General features: G+C 40.2%; 1 protein-coding gene and 2 long non-coding RNA genes across 3 annotated transcripts; all 3 read left to right on the top strand.

The window, feature by feature from the left end:
* Nucleotides 1–48: 48 nt before the first annotated feature.
* Nucleotides 49–13,607, top strand: LOC135482529 (ras-related protein Rab-35-like). The gene is made up of 6 exons (XM_064762630.1): nt 49–176; nt 5,473–5,523; nt 6,835–6,958; nt 7,562–7,686; nt 7,982–8,106; nt 8,762–13,607. The coding sequence occupies exons 1-6, from the start codon at nt 125–127 to the stop codon at nt 8,897–8,899; spliced, it is 615 nt and encodes a 204-aa protein (XP_064618700.1). The 5' UTR covers nt 49–124; the 3' UTR covers nt 8,900–13,607.
* Nucleotides 13,608–14,592: 985 nt separating this feature from the next.
* LOC135482532 (uncharacterized) lies at nt 14,593–22,530 on the top strand. Its single transcript, XR_010446231.1, has 4 exons — nt 14,593–14,676; nt 15,215–15,383; nt 19,990–20,209; nt 22,371–22,530. It is a non-coding gene; the product is annotated as an uncharacterized LOC135482532 (long non-coding RNA).
* LOC135482531 (uncharacterized) lies at nt 22,527–26,416 on the top strand. Its single transcript, XR_010446230.1, has 4 exons — nt 22,527–22,590; nt 23,622–23,841; nt 24,873–25,306; nt 25,662–26,416. It is a non-coding gene; the product is annotated as an uncharacterized LOC135482531 (long non-coding RNA).

Here is a 26,416-nt window from a genome sequence, read left to right on the forward strand (position 1 = left end):
TTTTTCCAATCACGGAAATAAAACTACGCATGCTCAGCTCAGACTATTGTTAAACTTCCGGTTCTGTAATTTGTGTAGCCCCTCCTCAAATGTTCATTAAAAAATAGGTGATTTCTTGTAAAATATGGCTCGGGAGTACGATCATCTATTTAAGTTGTTAATTATAGGGGACAGTGGTAAGTAAAATGTTAAGTTTGGTTCGTGATACCTCCTGAAATCGGAGATATTCGGAACCAAACCTTGGGGAAAGTTTCACTTCCATGGCCTCTGTATATGCATAGTGTATCTGTGTACCAATGTACAGGAGATCATAGAAACAAGGTTATGTGGAGAGCAGTCATGTTATCTAAGTGAGTCATCAATAGGAAACTGACAGTTCAACAAGAACTATTGATTCATGCCACTTTTAAATGGTCATTGTGGTCTATTCAATTTTTGATGCATGACATCTGTCACTTGGAATTCATCATTGGACAACAAGTCGCACGTCTCAGTCGGTGACAACGGCCTCTGACCTTTCTGTTAAAACATTACATTGGTGTGTGCCACTGTCAATGTTGCTGTATTTGAATGTTGTGAACGAATTTGTTGACTGCTCACACTGACGGCAGGAACTACAACATAAAGTAAAAGTCGAGTAAAAATAAGGATAGGCTAGGGAGATAGGGCTTCCCAAGTAACTGGACACTTGTGATTTTAGACAATCGACCCATTTAATGCAAGAGCGAGTGTTATATTTTACTGGAGTCGGATCATGTTGGAATAAATGATCACACTGGGTGAGAAGCATAAGTTTAAATGAAACAGCCAGGTAATCTCATCAAATTCTCGGAAAGTACTTCGTGTTAGTCACTTCTAGAAAGGTGCCCTGTTGAAATAAAGAAAGTGTTGAGTGGCTGGTGAATTGTTCAACACCCACAAGCTGCTAGCTCAGTAATGATTAATCCATGCACACTTGTAACTCACATTAGATGACTGATGGAGAAAGTAAACAAGTATATTTTGATTATCTACCTGTAGCACCCACTAGTTATCACAGGCTTTCTTGGATTCTGTTGTAGATATCTCGAACGCAAGCACTTTACTTTATGACTTGGCACGCTACATTGTTGTAAGGAAATGCCAATGTGGTAGTATCATTGTGTCTCTTCAATTGCCAATCAAACACAAACATCCACTGAAAGGTCATTTTTGGAGCAAATTACTTTTCTGATCCAGATTCAGAGATGTCTTACAGTCTAAACTGGTCTCCTAATCTTACTGTAATGACAAGCAATGTTTTCCTTTAGACTTAGACCAGAGAATCCATACAATAGCCATCCGTCTGAGCTACTTTCCTGAATACCACTATACTAGGGAAAAAGTTAGAATAACCACAGAAGGAATCCCCCTTCCCCCTCTCCGCACTTAAAAATTGTCAGTATAATCAAGTGGTTGCTTCTTGCCTTCAGTCATTGCCAAATGGTAGCCTGGGCGATGAACCTCCCATAATCTGAATGTTGTGCATTTAAGGTTTTCTTTGTGTATCAGTATCTGTTGCCTAGCCACTAATATCTCAGCAATATGTGTCTGCCCAAGCAATACAACTGGATGTATTGATTTTCTATGAACTCTTCAGACATGTTGAAGGTGAAAAGATAAGATGGTTGTTCTTTGATGCTTCCTAAATACTGGACATTGGGTAAAGGTAGGTTTCTGGTTTGGGGAAAATGACCAACATTTAAGAGTTAATACTTGAGAGGTTGGGTTGGCTGTTGGGAGATTTCGTTTTTGTTAGATGTTTGTTGATACTGTGACAAAATAATATCAATGTGATTTGTGAGTGACTTCTTTGGCAGAACTACTTCAAACCTTAACCTAAAATAGCTTGCTGGGCGTCGTCATGGAGTACCATACTTTAAGACGCTGATGCTGTGTAAATGTACAAGAAATGCAGAAGGCATGTGTGAAAGTGACCATCTAACAACATATTACATGACTGTAGCAGGTACATGTACACCTCACCTGAGAGAAAGGGGCAAGTCTAGCCTGGCTAGTACACATGCTGCCTTGCCTCTGCTTCTCATATAACGGTGAGTGATCGAACGAGATTCTTTGAACCCCACCCAGTTCTCTCCAATCAACAAGAAGATTGATGCCTTTCTGTCTAGGTACCGTATAATTTAACTCTCGTCTTCCTGGTTGATGGTTCATAACTACTTCCATTCTATTTTAAAGATGCTGATACATATCCATCTGTTTATGAAGACGAAGACAGAAGTTACATGAATTCATCTGAAAATCACTGTGCGTGGATAGGGAATCTCTTCATTGGTTTAGAACTTGACTCATTCCGAAGACACATTTACTGTTAATCGAGTTATCATTTGAATCAAATAGGCATTTGATGTTTGGGACCTAAAAAGGTGGAAGAAGGAAAAAAAACTTTATTAGCCCTCCATTCATACAAGAACCCATCCCACTATAATCCATTAATGCTACGCTACAAACTGCTGGTGCTAACATCATTTTTTCTATTGAGCTGAAATAACAGCAATTACTGCGGTGAGTTGGGTTGTCATTTCTTAGGATAAAGTTGTTATCCTCTGATGTCTTTGCTCGCCTTCGGTGAACTTTGCCACCATCTGGCTGCCTGTTGCCATGAACACATTCTGTTTCCATGGCTACGAATCATCCCTGCTTGGCTGTCACCGCAAGGAATATTTGAAGCGATATCGTATATTGTAGCAATTGCTTTTATCCTTTAGGGTTTGCCGTCTATCAAGGAGTAATAATCGCCCTCAATGAATACCGGTAATCAGAAAAAACTGTCAGTTTAAGGCTGCATGAACAGATTAGACAGTTGTTGGCAATATTAACATCCCATCTCAGACAGATTTATCAGATTGATACAACTGCATATTGACCGGGACTCCTTTACTTCTTCTGCTTGATTTGCACTTTGGGGTTGAGTGCAAATCACTGTGGTTTCTCTTTGCAACCAATTACGGCTCAGTTTGGGTGACTCTCATGACTCCATTGTAAATACTTAGTTTACCGTAGCACGGACACTGTGTTGGAAGAACAAAGAGTCTCAGTTTCATTATATAGGGTCTGAATCCTCAGCTCCTTGATATCAACTCTTGCCTTCACATCCTAAGAAAAATGAATCTTTGTCTGCCTTGAATTTCAACTCTGGTGACACTGACAGTGTACATGTACTTCTAGACTAGTGGCAAGACACTTGAACTCTTCAGTTTTTTTGCTGTCACCTTCCAGGTGGCCAATTGATATGATACATGTAAAATAATCCTGGAGGCTACTTTTCTTTGCCCATTTCCCCAGGGTTTCTACAAAATAAAACAGAATTGTGGTGTGTACATGTATTGTACAAAATGACATCATATTGTCTGGTTTTCTGCTTTATGTACACTTCCAAAGCATATTATACATAAGACCTACTTTTACAATAATTTTGTTTGCCGGTAATATGAATGATCTACTCGATGTAGGTCATTCACATAAAGGTCTTTGGCAATTGAAGTGCAAGTATCCTGCCTTTTTGAACATTGATACATATGTAGGCTACAGTTAGTGTACAAACTTTGATATCAAATACTGATTACAATGTTCTTCCTAAAAGTAACCCTTGAAATTGGGAGCAAAAAGTTGCTCTGCAGAAAAGTGCTAAGCAATTTTCTAAGCAATTTACCTCTTTTCATGTCCAATCAATCCTCTCAGTGGATTGTGGGTAGGGCTGGAGAAGTGAAAATTAACCCTAGGCCCTAATTTCGTCAGGATGCCTTTGGTCAAATGTTGGTTGGGTTTCAGTTTCTATTCTCCCATACATGTCATACAAACCTGTAAAACAAATACAACTGATTCCTAAAAAAATGTGTGTTCATGATGTCCATATGTCAACTCTCTGACACAAGTAATTGGGAGAAATTTTCAACATATTGTTGCACACTGACTGTGGTTGATTGTCTCCATCGGCAGATTTACATGTTGCAACTCCCTGTTGGCTGTTTGATCTATCATCCATCTTCCTGGTTCATTTATGATTGATTAGCCAAGAGTGGGTATGCTACTGCTAGGCCAGGATCATCACACGCTGACTAGTGTTTGTCATTATCTACCATTGTCAGCCCATGGCATTTCTCATGATGATTCTCGGGGTTGGCTTCAATGACCATGTAACAAAAGGGATTCGGACTTCTCAGACCCACACTTATTAAATTTTTTACATGTAAGGGCTTGTACACCATGATTTGAAAAACATATCACTCACATTAGAGAGTTCCGGCATCAGGAATTGTTTCACTTGCACCTACATGTACATGAACCAAACCTCCGGACTTACTTGAGATACTAACTCATGAACGAACAAAATTTGGTTTGCTCGACACCGTGATCGTTACCAATTTGATCTTAATCACTAACTCATCTGTTCTAGCAAAAGCTGTGATGTGTCATCCTTAGAATCAGTTGGAAGAAACTGCTCTCGGCATGGTGCGATTGATTGCATTTACTGCCTGACAGGGAAGGTAATTTTCTCAGCAGTGTGTCTTGGCGAGGATTGAAAAACCATCTGATGCTGGAGAGGGAGGCTTAGTTGATGATTAAATGGAGATTGAGAGGTTAGGGAAATTGGAAATAGTATGAAGAGTCTTTCTTTTGGCTTTGCTGAGGCGACCTGATCAATTTCTGTGAAGGCAACTTTCTGCTGAGTACATAGATCGAAATCAGAATTAATAGGGATGCGACATATTTGATACATGAAGATAGGAATTCCTTCCAGGAAAGCTGAGTCAGAAGCCTAGTAATAGTTTGGTGTGGGTCTTAAGTCTCGAGGCCACAGAAAAATAATTGTCATTTCCTGTCACAGGGCCGAGGATTGTTGATCTAAGGTCAGTCTGAGGTTGTGATTGCTGTTCATCTGGATATGCAGTACCATTTATTGTGGTCAGGTTCACAAATCCCTGGCATTCATAGTTGGTGATTGAGCAGCCACTGGCCCTGAAGACTGAGCCCCAGTCCCATCCTGACAAGATGCCAAGCCTTGCAGCCCTGAGGAAGGTTCAAGCCATCCAACATATGTGTGACTGTCCTCCCGGTCCCCATTGCATACAGATGAGATACCAGGAGTACAGGACTGAGACAGATGATGGCCTATGCTCAACCCTACAACTTTAAGGGGGTACACCATTCGTATTTACTGCTAACACTACTATCTGTCTCCGGCATTGTTGAAATTTGTATTCAGTATGCGTACACAATTGGACATTTTCAGATTCAATTACAAAACTTTCCAATTTGTTACGAATGGCGTCGGCCTTTAAAGTGCTCTCTCAATGTGAATACAAACGAAGACTGATATTCTTTACTGATGACATGTTCCTTTGCCCCTGTCCTCTCAGTTATAGTCCCTTCCACATTAAAGACCCTGTTCCTTGGACATTAAAAATGTGTTCTTCTTTCCTATCGTTTCAGGTGTGGGCAAAAGTAGTTTACTTCTCCGATTCTCAGACAACACATTTTCAGGTGAGTGTAAAAATGGCAGCAACTGATGTGGACAGAGACATTTCAGCAACGGTTATCGTCTGCCCTCTGTCCGAATGTAAAAAATGGTGCTTGTGGAGTGTCCATGAAGATCCAAGCTAAGTGTCAGATGGAGAAGGCATCTCATTGGCCAAAGAAGAGGTGTCTTGTGACTGTTAACCCCTTCACTGTGATGAACCGATATTTCGGTCCAGAATATCAGGACTCTGCAAATGTCCAAATACCCACTGCCACTGGAGCCAAGCATACTTTTGCCCTGCCAGCAAATGGGAAAGTGTTCTAGTGGAGTCAGTTCTTTAGTAAGATTCGGAGGAAACCAGACTATTAGTCTGTGACTGATATTTTTCTTCCCAGCGACTATTCATATTGTTCATGTTGCAAAATCACAACAACACAAATTTGATAGATGGGTATTTGACCTACTTTAATCAGCAGTGGGCATGTCATGTAGCAGTAATTATTTGTATTTGTGTTGGAGGAATGCTCCATTTGCTTAGATAAACGGGAATAAATTGACCATAATTGCTTACTTATATTATGATTATGAATATGCGCTCTGTGACTCTACTTCATTATAGTTCCTGGTCATCCAAGTAGACAATGTTGGACAAATCTGTCAGTGCAGATGTAACGTATTTGATGGGAAATCAATAATAGGACTTTTCTTGTCCAGTAATCCAAGTACAGGGAGATCAGTGGCATAGTGGTCAGGCGTGCCAATATTGCCATAGAGATCTATGTACTGAAAGTTTATCATCAAACATGTTGTCCACCTGTTGCTATTAGTATTGGCAATTTGACAAGTGGCAGTAACCCATTGCTTGGAATCAGACACCAGATCAATCTCATCTCAACATGATCAGTTGGTATAAAAAGCAATGGTGGTTTCAGCAAGGTGGAGCAGTCATTTTGACCGAAACCTCTGCTACCACCTCAATTTGGCATACATTTTAGCAGAAAGTCAACAGTCAGAGTAGATGAGGAGAATAATAATGAGATTTTTTACTGTCACAGCAAGCCTAGGGTACAATCAACTCACAACCAACTCCCATCAGTCACCTAGGTGCTGTGAATAAAGCTGAGGTTGAGAATATCCAGAAAAAATTGTCTGTTGTTCATATTATCGTCTTCTGCTCGAGGCTGTTGCTGTCTGTGAGCTCGTTGTCTGTTTGTTTTAGTGGGGAACACAGTAATGCCATAAGCCAGATGTCTCACTCGATCTCATCAGGGTTCAGGCGAATTCGATCATAGAGAATCATCAGGCCGTTTAAAACTCTTTCATCTTTTCTTCAGGCACGTATATCACTACAATAGGAGTCGATTTCAAAATTAGGACGGTCGATGTAAATGGTGAAAAAGTCAAACTACAAATATGGGATACGGCTGGACAAGAGAGATTCCGGACAATTACTTCTACGTAAGTATGGTGGATGCATCCCGCTGGATAACATTTCAAGAATGTAATTTTCTTTCTGAAAAATTGACGACTGGAATAATCTGTGACTGGAAATCTGTAAGCGGTGCATGTATTTGTTTATTGAGCACTGAGCATTTACCCACCACCAAATACCATTACTTCGAAATGTCCTCGACTTCAATGTACTGGTAATTGTTCTGTATTTTGTCGATCAAAACTAAAAATCTTTTCAAACAGTTAAGTCAAAGCTTTGAAGTTCTTCTGAATGGAGGTTCCATTTCTATTCCAAAATCGATTTGAGTTGTGTTTCAATGGATGCTTGAAAACATTTGTGTCAGTCAATACTGACAATATCAAAACAGCTGACAGACATAACTTGGCTTTATGATAAGGTTTAAATTTAATTACAAGGTACAGTCAGTCATATTGAAAATAGATGGAGTTAGATGCTATGATAAGCTTGAAGGAGGAGTGTTCTGACACTGAATAAACTGGGTAGTTAATGTGCTACGATCTCTTAACTGCCCTAATGTCTTTGGCTTTTCTTAATGTCCTTCATACCTTGGTTTCTCTTACAACCTCCTAAATATCTTTCTGTTGCAGATACTACCGAGGGACACATGGAGTGATCGTGGTATATGACGTCACCAGTGGAGAATCTTTTGCTAATGTTAAACGGTGGTTACACGAAATTGATCAAAATTGTGATGTTGTCAATAGGATTCTAGGTATGTAGACATATACTTTGGACAAATTTTCGTGGGCTTTTTTTCACGTTGGCAAATTTTACTCGATAACCAAGGGCAAATGTGAGCTGTCTCCTGATTCATAAAACTGAAAAAGGCTGCTAAGCCAAACTTGTCTCTACCCACCAAGGAGATATAGTTACTACTACTAGTCTGAAACAGACCACCTGACAGAACAAGCTTTCCATGTGCCAGAGTTATAACCTCAGTTGCTTCACCGTTGAACTATAGCCAGGGAATAGGTCGTATTACTTTACTTTGAATGTTACCCTTTCAGTTGGAAATAAAGATGATGATCCTGATAGGAAAGTGGTGTTAACACAGGATGCTCAACGGTTTGCTGATCAGATGACCATACAATTATTCGAGACCAGCGCAAAGGAAAACAAAAATGTAGAAGAGGTAAGATGAAGAGCATTTTAAGGTTAAGAACTGAGCATCAGCTTTGTTCTAAAAACAGTCCAGGAGATTTATACATGTAGTTTTATGGTGAAGGAAACCAGGCATTTTCTTTTGAGGCGAGGCGTGCCAGCAACCTCAACCAGCACCATGAGTCGGTCTTCAGTGCAGTTTGCCAGTAGCCCTCTGCGCCTGGACTCAACCATTGTTATCTGAACCCGTCGATTACAGTGAACTACTCAATTACATTGGTAAATTGGAATAAAATGTGGTTATGTATTGCCAAAGTTAAAAAGCAAGGACAGGTATTCATAAAGTGTGTACCGTTCCACATGAGGGTTATGATAGTTTTAACCACTTTACTACAAGATGTTTCTCATTGTCAGTTGCCTCTGGCTTTCTACAGCATTGTTTGTGGCAGTGGCGTAATGCCATACATTTACATTGCATCATAATTGGGAAGGATGTCATGCATCATAGTACATTGTATCATGACGGCGTCAAACCAAAATTTCAGCCAGGTATTTTTGGCATCATTGCACAAAAGACCAAAATATTGGTTAACAGTATTCAGTATACAGATCATTATGACTGTCCCGCTTTCTTGTGTCACCAATTGTAGGAGTATCTCTAAAATATTTCTTCTCACCTTTTGCAGATGTTTACAGCCATTACAAAACAAGTGCTATCCACAAAACGGGAAAACCAAGTAAAAGCTCAGGCACAAGCAAAAGAGACTGTTCAGCTTGACAGAGGAAGAAGTAAAAAATCAGGATCACATAAGTGCTGCAAGTAGCTGTGGAACCTTGAGGAACATTTTCATGTAAACTAAATGGTGTGGTGTGAAGACCTTTTGGGCGTTGAAGTCTTGAAGACATGTAGAACATTTGTCAATATCAAGTGCAAAGAAACAAATCTTAAGAGCTCCAAGTTGGAGGTTGTGAAATATTGTAGACCTGGAAAGGTTAGCGTGCCTATTTTATTTTTGTGTTTACTGGTTATCGTGAGAACATATGAAAGAAACTTTAATTCAAATCACCATTACAGGGTTGTTAAAACACTAAATTAAGGGAACGTTGTCACGAAACTGCAAAATAAAATGGCCGCCAATATTTCCGGGTTTACAGTTTGTTTGGATACTTGATGTAGCTTATGAGCTTACGACATTGTGTGTCTTATTTACAACCCCCGGTACTGCTTTTCACCCCTCTAGAACTAAAGCAATAGCGTGTTCTGCACTGTCAGTGTATGGATTGCTTGGTTGTAGTAGAGTGCTAAAACCTCTGCTGTCATTGGTTTCATGAGTTGCCACTATTCTTTGAACTGCTCTCTTCTCCTTAGCATTCGGCATCAATTCAAATCTGTAGTCCAGTGTGGTTTATTAATTAAGTCGACTGTTGATTACAGATCCCTCTTGGTCCCCCAGAGTTGAGCTGTGTAGTTGAAATAGTTGAACTGTTGAACGTTTGCCCTCAAATATTGGTATTGCCCGGGACAAGTAACAGTGGTTTGACTGCTATGAACAATGCCTCACAGCTTTTATTGAATATCACCCAAAGCACTAGTGTCATTTGATGCAATGTCAGATACTATGTGATGGAATTTCAAAGCTTTTTTTTAATACTGCAAAATGGCTTCTTTGGTATTGTGCTTAAAGGCTTCGCTGTTCGTTAAAAATTTGTAACTGAATTTGAACATTTGAATTTGAAAATTTCGGTTTCAAATTTGATGTTTCTCATTTTTGTGTTCGCTAGGATTGACCCATCTTTTTGATTGCACTGGCATGCACAAGTAATCATAGTCATTGCATGGGTACATTTCAAGATGATTTAGCAATTTTCCTTACATATATTCAGTGGATTGTGAAAATTGTGGATATCTAAAGTTTATTTTCACACTTTCAGCAGAAAAGAGTAGCCTGAAAGTTATTTATTTGCACTGCAAATTATTAATCGACAACTAGTGTCAGCATTTTCAAAATAAATCTAGCCGGCTAGATTCAATAAGTAAGTGCTGATATGTAGACTTTGAAAGGTCAAGGAATTTTAAATCGGTGTTTACCAGACTATCCAAGATTGTTCTTGGGAGCTCGGTGGCATAATCGTTTGAAATTGTTTTGATTATTTTGACGGCCAACATTGCAGATTGCGAAGACAATTGCGTAGAACCAAAAGAAGCAAAAAAACTGGCTGGTGTCATCTGTGAGATATAAAAGTTATTGTTCAGGCTAGAGCTGGTGGTCTCTCCCGTGAGTGTTTTACAGTGCCAATACATCGAAATCGCTCAGCTAAAATACCTCTAGTTTAAACAGACCAATCAGATGCAAGCTCCGTCCAGCTGTAGCAATCGGAAGGTGATAATACAAACAGCATGGACACAATCAAGAATTGCAGGTTTTAACAAGTCTGAAGAGGACACTTGCTCTTTTCTCTGAGTTTTAATGTTTTCCTAAATGTCCAGCTATTCTTCAGAGATGAAGCTTTAAGTATATGTTCAGTTTAGGATGTTAGGCATGTTTCAGTAGACCCTGTTGGTTGACCTCGTGTATGAATCGTGTTATGTCCAAGTATTTTATAAGAAAGCAAAGATGTGTCATCTTTTACCTAAATAAGTCTAATCCCCACCTTTACAAGAAACAGTTTTGACACTGAACTGGCATATTGATTGAATTGGCATTTATTGCTTTGTAAATAACAATGTACAGGTTTTGTTTATACTTTATGTATAGAGATATATACCAGTGATGGCTCACTTCAGTTTTTTTTACTTCATGTTTCTTCCTTAAAAGAATCTAAAAAGGGGTCTTCGTCGACTCAAACTTTTGCACCAGAGTAAGTAGAACCAACACTACAACTTCTGTTTCGACACAACGTCAGACGTAACAGTTTTATCGCCAGGATATGCAGTACCACAAATTCGCTCATACTCTACTAGTATGATTGCAAAGTTGAATTGGTTTTACAAATAACTCTCTGAAACTTTTATTAAGTCAATCCTCGTATTTGTCGAGGTCCAATTGTGTTATGTGATTTGTGAATTGTGATTTGAAATTGATTGTGATGTTGGTCCAGCACAAGCTTCCGAATAGCATAGTATTTTTCAACCTCTTCTTTCTGTTTGGATATTTAGGTAAGATCCAAAAGCTACACTTGAGGGCAGCAAATTGGTGTAGATTATTTCACCAAACAATGGTTCAAGACTCGACGTGGATCACATCAATTGTGGCATTGGTCGATAGGAATTCATGACAGAATGCACTCAGTTGATTTTCACACGATTGAACATTGTTACCATCAAGTAAAGCAGTAAAACATTGTTCAGTTTTTGTTTGATCTGTGAAGAGGGTCATGTACATTGGATTTGTAAAATTAGAATTTGCTTTGGATATAATCCATGTAGAATTAGGCTAAGATTTCTTTAAATCTGTCACAGCAAACTCCCGAAGTGATGATCAGAAGTATATCAGGTGGGGATCCAGGATACAGAGAAGGAGTGGCGTCCCAGTGGCTTCACACTCAAAATCCGGATCAGTTTCAAAGGATTTTTTCAAAGTTCTAAAATTTCGTGGTCAATTTCAACATATTTCTGAAATAAGGGGGCAGGTGTGGTAACTCAGTTGACCACATTATAGTGTATGATCTTCTGATAAGTGTATGTTGATCTCATTAACTAGACTTTCAACAAAATGTAGTTGTACCTTCTGAACACTACTCGGCACCAAAACAAAAAGTTTCTTTTCTGCATGTGATGCAGATTTATTAAAAATTCACCGGTTTCAGATTTTATGGATTAAATGGGTTGATAAGCCAGATCCTTTTTGAGTTGATTGAGAAAGTGTCAAGTGTTGTGTAATCACAGTAATGGCATTGTTGTATGATAGCTTAGAATGAAAATGTTAATATATAGGAAATAATATAAAACTTTCAGTTATTTTTCTAGCCATACCCCGTCGTTCAAAATGTTTGGAAATGAGGGGATTGAGGGATGGGCCTCAATTTTACCATAGCAGATTTGATAATAAGTTCAGAATCAGAAACATATTCTTTTGAGGCTTCATGATACAGAGGAAGATGGCCAAGAACTATTTACTGGCTTCGTGTTAAATGAATAAAGAATTCTGTATCATTCATTTGACATGGCAGGGCAAGTATTTCTTTTCTTGAATGTACATGTAAACTTGTAGACATGAATAGACTTGATAAGATCATTATTCTCTCTGTAATCACATAATTTTGCATAATTCTGTAGTCTAGTATTTGTGATTCTTTATCATATCCCAGAATTCATTTCAAAACTAGCTTATTGGTTGCACAAAGGAATGCGTAAAATTGAAAGATTGCGGTCAGTGTCATCTATGAGATAAAGTGCAAAGCATGCCTGAGACCTGCCAGCAAGTTGACGGCACTTTAGTCAGTAATTTCTTGAACATAAGTTAGTCCTTAAAAAAGTCATCTCGGCCAAAGGTGGTAAATTTGTGAATATGGGTCGCATATATTAACAAGAGTGTGTCTTCGGTTAGCATGTGCACCCTTAATGGGACAATATAGGCAGCAGCTAGGCAGGCAATATAAAGTTACACAAAGTTGCCAAGTTGTCTCTCACATCTTACAGTATGTCGAAATGATTGACGCTTGTACGAGGAATATATTTAGTGCTGAATCTGACATAACCCAGGGCCCTGACTGTGTATATCAGTCACCTGAAGATGGCCAAATTAGCCCATCTGCTCCTGCCTATAGTCCCCCTTTAACATCTAAAATATTTCTGTGAAGTTAACGGGGGTGGATTAGTACTCTGTATTGTTCACTGTAATCCGGTGGTATCACGAATCAGATTAGGAAGGTTGTGCACTACTCCAACTCCCAATGTGAGGTCATTCCCTTTTCTCCCTTATTACGTCATCAGTAAGAATGGGGTTACTACTCGATGAACTCAGTTGTGACAGAAATGAAGTGATCAGTAGCACCCCACTTATCAAAGTGCAGGATGCAACTTCTGAAAAGGGAGTTAAACTCTGTCTTAAGTGGTAGTCTCAATGGTGCGCCACCCCTGTATTGCAGACATTTCCCGATCCTAAGTCTGTTGAATCTCAAGCACCCACCCCTGAAATAAGAGGTGAACAAGTTTATCATTAAAGATGAAGTACGCATTATAAGGTCCATGAATTCTGATGAGCATTATTTTTGTCCTTACCCAATTTTTTATTGGGATTACTGTCATCATAAATAGTTACACACACCCTGTATAAATGTCTGTGCAAAGACCTGAAAATTCTATTGCATCCGCTATCGTCATCTATCCAAACGTGCCTAACACATACAGTCATGTAACTGGTATGGAGTACCCATCAATATTCATGGACTCGTAATAAGGTATTTTGCAAGACTTCTGTTGCAGAAGCTTTGATATTTTCAATTCAAGAAAATATGTACTTGTATCTATAATTATTAGGCATACATTGAACTGTATATGAAATATAATATTGTAAGAAAAGATGAATATCACTGTTTTGTTTGTTCTCTCATTGATCGAAAAAGCTGGTTATCTGAAGTACAACCAGTTTGATTTAATTAAACGAGTACAGATGAGTTGGAGTTGGAGGATTAATATTACGTAAAAAACTCATTAGGATGCTGGAGCATCTACTGGACGGCTACCCGCAGGCATGACATGGGACAAGACACTTGTGCTGCTATCTCTGATTCAATAGCGTACATTGGAGACCTATATAACCAGGTTTACGCTTCACAACTCTATAGACACTGAAGCACCGACTGGACACCCATCTCGCAGACGAGATAAATACACCAGGAAATCTACATATCAATTGCTTAACCTATTGGACGACTTGGTAAAGAGGTTTACCCGTCACAACTGAAGCACCTACTGGACACTGATCTCACAATTAGTCTTAGACCTGTCATCAGGACCTCCCTATCAAGGACAGAATTTGTCAGTCCAGTGGGGTTAGATCATTAAAAAGCAATATATGAACAGTAGAGAGGATAAGCCATTATTAGAGAGATTTAGCATTTGATTTGATGAAAGAGGTTTAGCAATCGATTGGTTTGTTTTGTACCCCGACCCCCTCTGGTTGTAGATGCTGACAGCTGAGACATCCGGCATGTCCAGCGAATTAAGCCGAGACGGCTCCTGGTCGTTTTCACGGCTTTGCCATGCGCTTAGACCCGCCCAATCTAGTAGGGGGTAGAGTTGGTAAGTATGTACAGCTACAAAAGCGAGATCATTGCAGCCTTTGATATTGCTAAACATATTATAAAAAACTTTACATTATAGTTAGTTTTTAGAACATGTAAATGTGTTTCTGAAGAAAAAACTCCTTTTTTGAGGATTACTTCTTTGACCCAACACCCCGCCAAAAAATGTTGAGGACCAAGCTATATTTAGGCATATTTGGTTACCGCCACCTTACCATTACGTCATTTTCATCATCATGTGATCTCTGCACCCCCTGCTCGGAAGCACGAGGTGGCAGACGATGCGCACTTTTTCCGAACTTTTTTGATTTCCTGAAATTCAATATTTTTTTTCCTCAAAAACAGCTTTTTTGGGGTAAGTACTACAAATTTTATGTCTAATTTCTTCATTATGATCTCGTGATCAGAATGGAGCGCACTTGTTTAGATTTTAGTCAATATGTTCACTATTTCTCGGTCGGAGAAGTTGGTGGGATGTTTGCGCAAAAATTTCAATGCGCAAAATGGCTTCGTTACTCGGAGAGAAAAAATTCTGTCTTGAAAGACCGATCAAATCCTTCATCATCCTTGTGAATTAGCAACTATGATACTTATTTTTATGTTCTATGTGTAAATCTATATCTAATGAAATGAACATTGTAAAAAAATATTTGTTCGTTGAAAGGGATTTTGAAAAACGGAAACTTTTACTAACAACACTTCCCTGATCATATCATATAGAAGAATACATTGTAGTGTTTCATGCACGCGACATCCGCGCACACCACAGGGTCATCATGATTTCATGGACTTTTTCGATCGTAAATTAGACTGTTTGACAGCTCGAAACTTGAAAAATTTTGAAAAAAACCTGTTATTGGTCATTGCAAGTCCTTCTTTTTGGGTTTTCTTAGGTTGAATTCAACTTGGAATGATTTTTCCGCGAGTTCATCCCCACTTGAACAGATTGGCTGTCATGAAAATGCCTAAGTGAACAGGGTCCATCCTGGAGTTAACAGCTAATTTCGGTCAATCTGCTAAGTTAACAGCCTGGTGTAGGAATTGACAGCTGAATAGCCATTGGTAAGTAAGACAAATTTTCTATGGCTCTCCAAGACGATCATTCTCTAATAATGTAATTGTAATGACGATATTATTTCCGTTCTGTCGATATTATTAATTCGTTATGTCAAAATTATTTCCGTAATCACAATATTAATATTGTCATGTCGACAGAATTGTTGTTACCTAGCACAAGTATTTTGCATAGTTTATGATTTATGAGCGTTGTTTTCGACATGACAATATTACCAGCGCTCGAAAGCGATCACATTTAGTCTTAAAACCTAAGACGATAAAAGAAAAAAATACTTCAAAGAAGCTTCTTTTACCATCTTAACTGAACTCTCTCATCAGCGGCCATTAGTCAGAAAAGACGTAGTCGAATCGAGTACGTAATAAACACAGTGCATGCGCTTAAACCATAACATGAATTGCTTTTAAAACACTATCATGTTAACAAGTACCCATTGCGGTTGATGAAAAACATATTTAAAGCCAAATCCATAGACGGAAATTGGTTAAAAATCTCAAGTGAATTTGGAGGCCGTTTCGAAACCAACTTGATTTCGAAGACTGCTCGTTTCAGACAGTCTAAAAATAGGTTTAGAGATTACATCACCTCGCGAAAACATGTCATGTTACATATGTAAACCGCTGACAACAACGGCGCCATTTTGTGCAAAATGGTGGACTTTTTAACATCATCAAAATTGCCGTGACGAAAAAAGAGCATCAAGATATATTTTTTTATCTTTCTGAAATTACAAAAGAATATTATCAATCACCAATGGAATGACCCTATTGAGAAATTTGATGTAATTTTTGTTTTTATTCAATCGTTATCGGTTACCTCCTCACATATTGCTGCCAGGGGTGAAAGACTTGGGTAAAGAACGACTCTGGTGTGGAGATTGATTACTGCACGTGACAATAATATTGACGGTGGAAGATGCCAGCTTTGCGATTTTCTCGTCAATAATGTCTAAATATGACTTTATTTCTTAGTCGATTTCGAATTAGGTGCATATAAACACTGTACAGCTACATAAAGAATACATTAATTTGGTAGATTCTGTAGATACATGTTCACTTTTTATAAAATTTGCACATAGTCGTAGCATTTTTCCGGGTTCTTTGATATGCAAATGTACATTTCCACGTGCTTTCATCTACGCTGTATTTCTGATATCCTTGCATCGACGTATATATGGCGTAAATCCGATTGTCTCTGCCAATATACGTCTATGGTTCATTCGACTAGATCACATTCACAATTATACTGGTTAGTCCCGCCTACCAAGTACTCTGGCCAGTCGGAATTCCTCTTACATGTTGATTGGCTGCTGCTCGTGAATACAAGGATAGTCACAATCTGGAGAAAACCATCTGTGGCCCATCGATTTTTGAGCAAACAAGATGGCACAATCTGTCCTCACTTGAGCAAACTCCCATACGCATCGGAGGATATTTCTGTTGGAGGAGCCCCCTACATTGTTGTCTTTGGTGGAAATGTGCTTCGAGACAATCTTGCCCTGATTTCCCGTCATCGCTGATATGCATATTTTTCTCAGAAGACGTAATTTCTGAGAAGGATCTCTAATGCCTTATAGACCAAGGCATGGAGACATCGTCACAACCTTACTCACTTGCAACAGTCAGGCATACTATCGGTGCCCAAGTAAGGGTAGAAATGGGGTACAGCCCTGTCCCTTCAGTATTGGACAAGACATGTCTGAGACCGTCAAAACCACATCTTGAGAGAAAGCCTCATCAATACTCGTATTGCATTCAATCGTTTGTGTTTGACCCATCCCTACCCAAGTAGTTGTGACCTTGTCGTCAGTAGAGCACATCCTGCAGTCAGACTGCCTTACCTTTGGCAATGTTTCTGAGACAGGCCTGTTGTGACTGTCTTATAGCTCTCTCATTGATTCGACAACATGTTGGAGGTCCCAGGCTCAATTCGGTCTGGTTGTGACTGTATTATCTCTTATCACGTTGGAAACACAGTGGGCTCCCAAACTAGAGTCTGGTTGTGACTGTCTTATAGCTCTCATCGCATTGAAAACATGGTGAAGCTCCCAAGCTCAATTCGGACCGGTTGTGATTGTCTTGTCTCTCTCATCGATTTGACAACACAGTGGAGCTCCCAAGCTCAATTCGGCCTGGTTGTGACTGTCTTATCTCTCTCATCAATTTGACAACACAGTGGAGCTCCCAAGCTCAATTTGGCCTGGTTGTGACTGTCTTATCTCTCTCATCGATTTGACAACACAGTGGAGCTCCCAAGCTCAATTCGGCCTGGTTGTGACTGTCTTATCTCTCTCATCAATTTGACAACACAGTGGAGCTCCCAAGCTCAATTCGGCCTGGTTGCGACTGTCTTATCTCTCTCATCGATTTGACAACACAGTGGAGCTCCTAAGCTAGATTAGGCCTGGTTGTGACTGTCTTATCTCTCTCATCGATTTGACATCACAGCGGAGCTCCCAAGCTCATTTTGGCCCGATTGTGACTATCCTATCTCTCTCATCGATTTGACAACCAGTGGAGCTCCCAAGCTAGAATAGGCCTGGTTGTGACTGTCTTATCTCTCATCGCGTTGGGAACAGTGGAGCTACCAGGCTCAATTCGGTCTGGTTGTGACTATCTTATCTCTCTTATAGTAGGTTGTGACATCATATCGAGCGATCGGATGTTGTTGAGACACTTGACAGATGGAAATATTGTCCACATGGACATGGGGTGATATGAATAAAGACAAGCAAATGCTCTTACTCCGGTTTTGTACAGGAAGGCCTAGTGTAAATGTACATGGAGATTTAGATAAAAGCATTTGCTAGTCTTTATTCATATCACCCATTGTCTTTACTAAGGTTGCGACATCATATCAAGAAAGGTCCTCGAGTTGTTCACAGGTGATGCATGGTCTTTGTGACATCATATCGAGCGATCGGATGTTGTTAAGACACTTGACAGATGGAAATATTGTCCACAGGGCCATGGTCTTTACTAAGGTTGTGACATCATATCAAGAAAGGTTCTTGATCGAGTTGTTTACAGGTGATGCATGGTCTTTGTGACATCATATCGAGCGATCAGATGTTGTTGAGACATTTGACAGATGGAAATATTGTCCACAGGGACATGGTCTTTACTAAGGTTGTGACATCATATCAAGAAAGGTTCTTGATCGAGTTGTTTACAGGTGATGCATGGTCTTTGTGACATCATATCGAGCGATCGGATGTTGTTGAGACACTTGACAGATGGAAATATTGTCCACAGGGCCATGGTCTTTACTAAGGTTGCAACATCATATCAAGAAAGGTTCTTGATCGAGTTGTTTACAGGTGATGCATGGTCTTTGTGACATCATATCGAGCGATCGGATGTTGTTGAGACACTTCACAGATGGAAATATTGTCCACAGGGACATGGTCTTTACTAAGGTTGCGACATCATATCAAGAAAGGTTCTTAATCGAGTTGTTTACAGGTTGTGACATCATATGAGAAATAAATTAACACATGTTGTATTTTCGTAAAGGGCATGTAAATATTGACTAAATAAATCCTGTAACAAAATAAATAGATTGAGAGATTGTGCAGTAGTAACGCAACTTTTGATCTGCAGTCCAACATGGCTGCCAGCAATGCAAAAAATAACACTTCAACGCCATACTATGACTGATGCTGATTATACTAGGCCTACGCTTATGGCTGCAACGAGCGATCAGGCAGATTCGTAGAATGCACAAAATGAAAGCTCATTGGTGAGTGGTTGACTATAGCCCTTGCCCAGTAGAATGGACGAACAATAGCCAAAGCTTTCCAAATTACACAACACTCCAGATTATGAACTAACGCGGTAGAATATTGACATGACGATATTAATATCGACAGTACGGAAATGATATAGCTATTGCATTATTAGAGAGTTGTGAATAGCCTTTGAGCGCCATAATTTTATGTCTAACTTCTTCATTATGATCTCATGATCATAATAGATCCCACTTGGGATGTTTGCGCAAAAATTTCAATGCACAAAATGGCTTCGTTACTCGGGAGAGAAAAAAGTCTGTCTTGAAAGACCGATCAAATCCTTCATCATCCTTGTGAATTAGCAACTATAAATTCCAAAAGGGGGCTATCTCGCCCCCCTTAAACTATATGGGCTTTCAGTATCGCTTGATGACAATTAACCAAAGATTTCTTATGAATAATTGTCACTTGGAGCAAATCAGCCTTGTGATTTGTCTGAAGCATTGAAAGAACCCAACAAAACATAATGAATTCTAAGAGGACGGAGATGCAATTTCCAAGCATCTCAGCATCAAGTCCAAGAGAGCACTCCCGAAGAAAATTCAGAAGGCTGTAGTTGTGATGTAAAAGCAGTCGGCATCACAGAGCCCCAGTGCTGTGCTCCCCAAGAAAAGTTTGAAGGCATTCTTAAAGCAGGCTGCCTCTGGCCTATCGACAAGGTCCTTGTTGATTTACCTTGCTATGATGAAATATCAAGAGACGGTCAACGATATGATGAATGCTTCAGGATGTCAAAATATCAGAATTCTGTGTGTGACGGCCAACAAATTTATGATTATTCTATGGTCCGTGTTCTTTTTCAGTGTGGTTTGAAGATTGATTGGTCCTTGGATGTCAAAGAGGCCTGGAAAAACCTTCTTGACATAGAAGCTGGGTGGCGCTCGCATCTGAAACGCCTGCTGTGAACGAGAGCTGGGGTCAAACCATGCTAAAGCCTAAAGACATCTGTAATTTGCGCAATGTTGCCAGCACCATCAATGGCAGGACTAAAGATTGTCCCAGTAGGAACAAAAAACTTCTCCTGTAAGTTTATGAAGGTATTCAGAATTTGTTTAAATATGAACTGGACTTGTTACCTATGTTCTCCAAGCGAGACTGCAGCATACCGAAGGAAGACAAAGCAGTTTGGTTTTTTGGCAATGATTAATAGATGCCTGATTTGCCTCATCAGCCAGAAGTAGCATGTTGGTTGTTTTAATGTGACAAAGATGCTGCCATGAGCATGCATTTTGAAATGATTCCTTTTGCCTGTGATCTGAGCTGGTTGGAGACAGCGATGCGGATCAGGGTGATTGGTCAGACAGTGACAGCTATTTGAGAAGAAGAAACATCAACACGTGTGAAGGTGCTGCTGAATCGGTGGCTCTAACTCTGGCTAGCAGTGAAGGGGTCCCTGGTTCAGACCCGATAGTTGGCTTGAGACTTGAGATCTGTCTCTCTGTCCGACTGTTTGTCTCACTCCTCCAGGTACCAGTCAAAACTGCTCAAAATCTAGTGCTGAATGAGCAGCTTGTCTACATGACTCCCTACATCATAAACCTCTGAAATTTTTATGGTACATACTCCAACCTCTCACCCCCTTAAACTATATGGCCTTTCAGTATCGCTTGATGTCAATTAACCAAAGATTTCTTAGGAATAATTGTCACTTGGGGCAAATCAGCCTTGTGATTTGTCTAAAGCATTGAAAGAACCCAACAAAACATAATGCATCTCCGTCCCCTTAGAATTCGATTTCCAAGCACCTCAGCATCAAATCCAAGAAAGCACTCCCCAATAAAATTCAGAAGGCCATAGTTGTGATGTAAAAGCAGTCGGCATCAAAGAGCCCAGGTGCTGTGCTCCCCAAAAAAAGTTTGACATTTTTGAAGGCATCCTTCAAGCAGGCTACCTCTGGCCTATCGACAAGGTCCTTGTTAGCTCACCTCTTAGCAGAGGTGAGCTTATCCCATACCGTGGCGTCCGTCGTCCGTCGTCGTCGTCGTCGTCCGTCGTCGTCCGTCGTCGTCCGTCGTCCGTTAGCAGGGCACGTTTCGTAACTGTTGGAGCTATTGAGTTGAAACTTGGTACACATGTACCCTTATGTAATGACACCTTGGAGACCAAGTTTCGGTCCGATTCGTTTCATGGTTTGGCCACCAGGGGGCCAAACGTTAAAAGTGAAAATATGCAATATCTCCCTTAATAGTAGTCGGGAAATTTTGAAAAAAATATGTTAGGTACTTCTAGCAAAGGTGCATCATATATCCTCCGGGTTTTTGATTTGCCCTACTTTTCAAGGTCACAGAGGTCAAATAGTGTAAATTGGCCGTTAGGATGTAACGATGGCACGTTTCTAAACTGCAATGACTATTGATCCCAAATTTGGTACACATTTACCCCTTAGTCAGGTTATCTCAGGGACCGAAGTTTGGTCCAATATGATTCACCACTTGACCACCAGGGGGCAAAATCCAAAAACCTTAAAAATGTGATTATTCCTTAACTTCTTGCCCGATTGCCACCAATTTGATATCAAGGGTACATCTAACCACCATACAGTATATGTCACACAGGTTTTTAATTTGACCGTCTTGTCAAGGTCACAGAGGTCAAATGGCGTAAATTGGCCGTCAGGCCGTAACTATGGCACGTTTCTTAACTGCAATGACTATTGATCACAAATTAAGTACACATGTACCCCTTGGTCAGGTGGTCTCAGGTACCGAAGTTTGGTGCGATCTGATTTGCTGTTTGGCCTCCAGGGAGGGGGCCAAATCCTAAATTCTTCAAAATGCCATTATTCCTAGTATTACTTGCCCGATTGGCACCAATTTTATATCATAGGTACATCTAATTCTAACAACCATTCAATGTGTTACCCGGGTCTTCTTTGATTTGACCTACTTTTCAAGGTCACAGAGGTCGAATGTACTGTAAATTGGCCATTTTGGGGAAATTGTAATTGCTTGGACCTACATCAAACCTAACACTACATGACACAATACCATGCTCTTTATCCATCTTTCCTCCACATGAGGTGAGCACAATGGCCCTGGCCATTTCATTGATTTACCTTGCTATAATGAAATATCAAGAGACGGTCAACGATATGATGAATGCTTCAGGATGTCAAAATATCAGAATTCTGTGTGTGACGGCCAACAAATTTATGATTATTCTAATGGTCCATGTTCTTTTTCAGTGTGGTTTGAAGATTGATTGGTCCTTGGATGTCAAAGAGGCCTGGAAAAACCTTCTTGACATAGAAGCTGGGTGGCGCTCGCATCTGAAACGCCTGCTGTGAATGAGAGCTGGGGTCAAACCATGCTAAAGCCGAAAGACGTCTGTAATTCGCGCATTGTTGCCAGCACCATCAATGGCAGGACTAAAGATTGTCCCAGTAGGAACAAAAAACTTCTCCTGTAAGTTTATGAAGGTATTCAGAATTTGTTTAAATATGAACTGGACTTGTTACCTATGTTCTCCAAGCGAGACTCTGCAGCATACAGAAGGAAGACAAAGCAGTTTGGTTTTTTGGCAATGATTAATAGATGCCTGATTTGCCTCATCAGCCAGAAGTAGCATGTTGGTTGTTTTAATGTGACAAAGACGCTGCCATAAGCATGCATTTTGAAATGATTCCTTTTGCCTGTGATCTGAGCTGGTTGGAGACAGCGATGCAGATCATAGTGATTGGTCAGACAGAAACAGCTATTTGAGAAGAAGAAACATCAACACGTGTGAAGGTGCTGCTGAATCGGTGGCTCTAACTCTGGCTAGCAGTGAAGAGGTCCCTGGTTCAGACCCGATAGTTGGCTTGAGACTTGAGATCTGTCTCTCTGTCCGACTGTTTGTCTCACTCCTCCAGGTACCAGTCAAAACTGCTCAAAATCTAGTGCTGAATGAGCAGCTCCTACATGACTCCCTACATCATAAACCTCTAAAATTTTTATGGTACGTACTCCAACCTCTCACCCCCTTAAACTATATGGCCTTTCAGTATCGCTTGATGTCAATTAACCCAAGATTTCTTAGGAATAATTGTCACTTCGGGCAAATCAGCCTTGTGATTTGTCTAAAGCATTGAAAGAACCCAACAAAACATAATGCATCTCCGTCCCCTTAGAATTCGATTTCCAAGCACCTCAGCATCAAATCCAAGAGAGCACTCCCCAATAAAATTCAGAAGGCCATAGTTGTGATGTAAAAGCAGTTGGCATCAAAGAGCCCAGGTGCTGTGCTCCCCCCAAAAAGTTTGACATTTTTGAAGGCATCCTTCAAGCAGGCTGCCTCTGGCCTATCGACAAGGTCCTTGTTGATTTACCTTGCTATGATGAAATATCAAGAGACGGTCAACGATATGATGAATGCTTCAGGATGTCAAAATATCAGAATTCTGTGTGTGACGGCCAACAAATTTATGATTATTCTAATGGTCCGTGTTCTTTTTCAGTGTGGTTTGAAGATTGATTGGTCCTTGGATGTCAAAGAGGCCTGGAAAAACCTTCTTGACATAGAAGCTTGGTGGCGCTCGCATCTGAAACGCCTGCTGTGAATGAGAGCTGGGGTCAAACCATGCTAAAGCCTAAAGACGTCTGTAATTCGCGCATTGTTGCCAGCACCATCAATGGCAGGACTAAAGATTGTCCCAGTAGGAACAAAAAACTTCTCCTGTAAGTTTATGAAGGTATTCAGAATTTGTTTAAATATGAACTGGACTTGTTACCTATGTTCTCCAAGCGAGACTCTGCAGCATACAGAAGGAAGACAAAGCAGTTTGGTTTTGGCAATGATTAATAGATGCCTGATTTGCCTCATCAGCCAGAAGTAGCATGTTGGTTGTTTTAATGTGACAAAGACGCTGCCATAAGCATGCATTTTGAAATGATTCCTTTTGCCTGTGATCTGAGCTGGTTGGAGACAGCGATGCGGATCATAGTGATTGATCAGACAGTGACAGCTATTTGAGAAGAAGAAACATCAACACGTGTGGAGGTGCTGCTGAATCGGTGGCTCTAACTCTGGCTAGCAGTGAAGAGGTCCCTGGTTCAGACCCGACAGTTGGCTTGAGACTTGAGATCTGTCTCTCTGTCCGACTGTTTGTCTCACTCCTCCAGGTACCAGTCAAAACTGCTCAAAATCTAGTGCTGAATGAGCAGCTTGTCTACATGACTCCCTACATCATAAACCTCTGAAATTTTTATGGTACGTACTCCAACCTCTCACCCCCTTAAACTATATGGCCTTTCAGTATCGCTTGATGTCAATTAACCAAAGATTTCTTAGGAATAATTGTCACTTGGGGCAAATCAGCCTTGTGATTTGTCTAAAGCATTGAAAGAACCCAACAAAACATAATGCATCTCCGTCCCCTTAGAATTCGATTTCCAAGCACCTCAGCATCAAATCCAAGAAAGCACTCCCCAATAAAATTCAGAAGGCCATAGTTGTGATGTAAAAGCAGTCGGCATCAAAGAGCCCAGGTGCTGTGCTCCCCAAAAAAAGTTTGACATTTTTGAAGGCATCCTTCAAGCAGGCTGCCTCTGGCCTATCGACAAGGTCCTTGTTGATTTACCTTGCTATGATGAAATATCAAGAGACGGTCAACGATATGATGAATGCTTCAGGATGTCAAAATATCAGAATTCTGTGTGTGACGGCCAACAAATTTATGATTATTCTAATGGTCCGTGTTCTTCTTCAGTGTGGTTTGAAGATTGATTGGTCCTTGGATGTCAAAGAGGCCTGGAAAAACCTTCTTGACATAGAAGCTTGGTGGCGCTCGCATCTGAAACACCTGCTGTGAACGAGAGCTGGGGCCAAACCATGCTAAAGCCTAAAGACATCTGTAATTCGCGCATTGTTGCCAGCACCATCAATGGCAGGACTAAAGATTGTCAGTGACAGCTATTTGAGAAGAAGAAACATCAACACATGTAGAGGTGCTGCTGAATCGGTGGCTCTAACTCTGGCTAGCAGTGAAGAGGTCCCTGGTTCAGACCCGATAGTTGGCTTGAGACTTGAGACCTGTCTCTCTGTCCGACTGTTTGTCTCACTCCTCCATGCTCAAAATGTAGTGCTGAATGAGCAGCTCGTCTACATGACTCCCTACATCATATAACCTCTGGAATTTGTATGGTAGGTACTCCAAGCTAGGATACATCACATATCATACCGACTCTAGTTTGACCTATATACTATACATGTAGCATGTTTCTTAACCAGGATAAATTCCTAACCACCAAATATCTAGACTGTGAGCACAATGGCACCTGGCCATTTCATTATTAGTCTTTAAGTGTTCTCATTATTTAAAAGTAAAACATCAATAAAATAGTACATTGATCAGACGCATTTGGACCATAGTCATCACAGCCCAAGTGTAGTGTCCTGCTAACTATTACAGAGCTATCCATGGTAAAAAGAGTGCAAGATGAGATCAATGAATAACATTTTACATTCTTTTATTTTCAAATGGTCCTTGTCATTTCAGCTTTGGTTTACCAGTCCTTGGATGGTGAAGTGGGTGCAGGATGTCATGACATGAGCATGAAGAATATTGTGAAAGACCGCACCAAAAATACCTGAACATTAACCTTTTCTAAGGAGAAGAGACTTTTTATCAATTTAGGCCTATAAAAGGTTAAGAAGTTGTGCAGGAATATGGTTTACTCCTCAATGAGATTGGAAACCCTCGTCCACCTGGATGCAGCGGAAGATATGTGCTGATTCATTTCTTGCTTTGAAGCGATATTGTTGCTACACTCCTAAAGCGGTGGCAATGTTCAGGTCTTTTCTGTGTCGCGTGCAAATCTGCATATGTATAATTAAGTTTTGCTTTGAAGCAATATCAGTGCTACACTTGTGAAGCAGTGGCAGTGTTCAGGTCTTGTCTGCCTCGCTGACATATCTGCATACCAGTAATTATGTGCAGACTTGGCTCTTTCTTTGGAGCAGTACAGTTGTAAGATAAATCCTGTTTGTAATTTTATAAATTAGTTGCTCATTAAGGGCTTACGAAGGTTTTGATGCCTTGCTGGCATATCTGCATACCAGTAAATATGTGCAGATTCATATCTTGCTTTGAAGCAATATTGTTGCTACACTCCTAAAGCGGTGGCAATGTTCAGGTCTTTTCTGCCTCGCTGGCAAATCTGCATACCAGTAATTATGTGCAGACTTGGCTCTTCCTGAGATTGTAGGACTGGGCCCATTGAATGTAACAAAAATAATCGATGCCTATTTACA

This window comes from Lineus longissimus, chromosome 2 (genome assembly GCF_910592395.1).
Source record: "Lineus longissimus chromosome 2, tnLinLong1.2, whole genome shotgun sequence".
Lineage (NCBI taxonomy): Eukaryota > Metazoa > Nemertea > Pilidiophora > Heteronemertea > Lineidae > Lineus > Lineus longissimus.

Excerpts from the sequence above, each read along its gene's own strand:
- LOC135482529 (XM_064762630.1), top strand. The coding sequence starts at position 125 with ATGGCTCGGGAGTACGATCATCTATTTAAGTTGTTAATTATAGGGGAC. Across the intron at positions 177-5,472 it reads GTTAATTATAGGGGACAGTG|GTGTGGGCAAAAGTAGTTTA; the intron begins GTAAGTAAAATG and ends CTATCGTTTCAG. Across the intron at positions 7,687-7,981 it reads TGTTGTCAATAGGATTCTAG|TTGGAAATAAAGATGATGAT; the intron begins GTATGTAGACAT and ends TTACCCTTTCAG.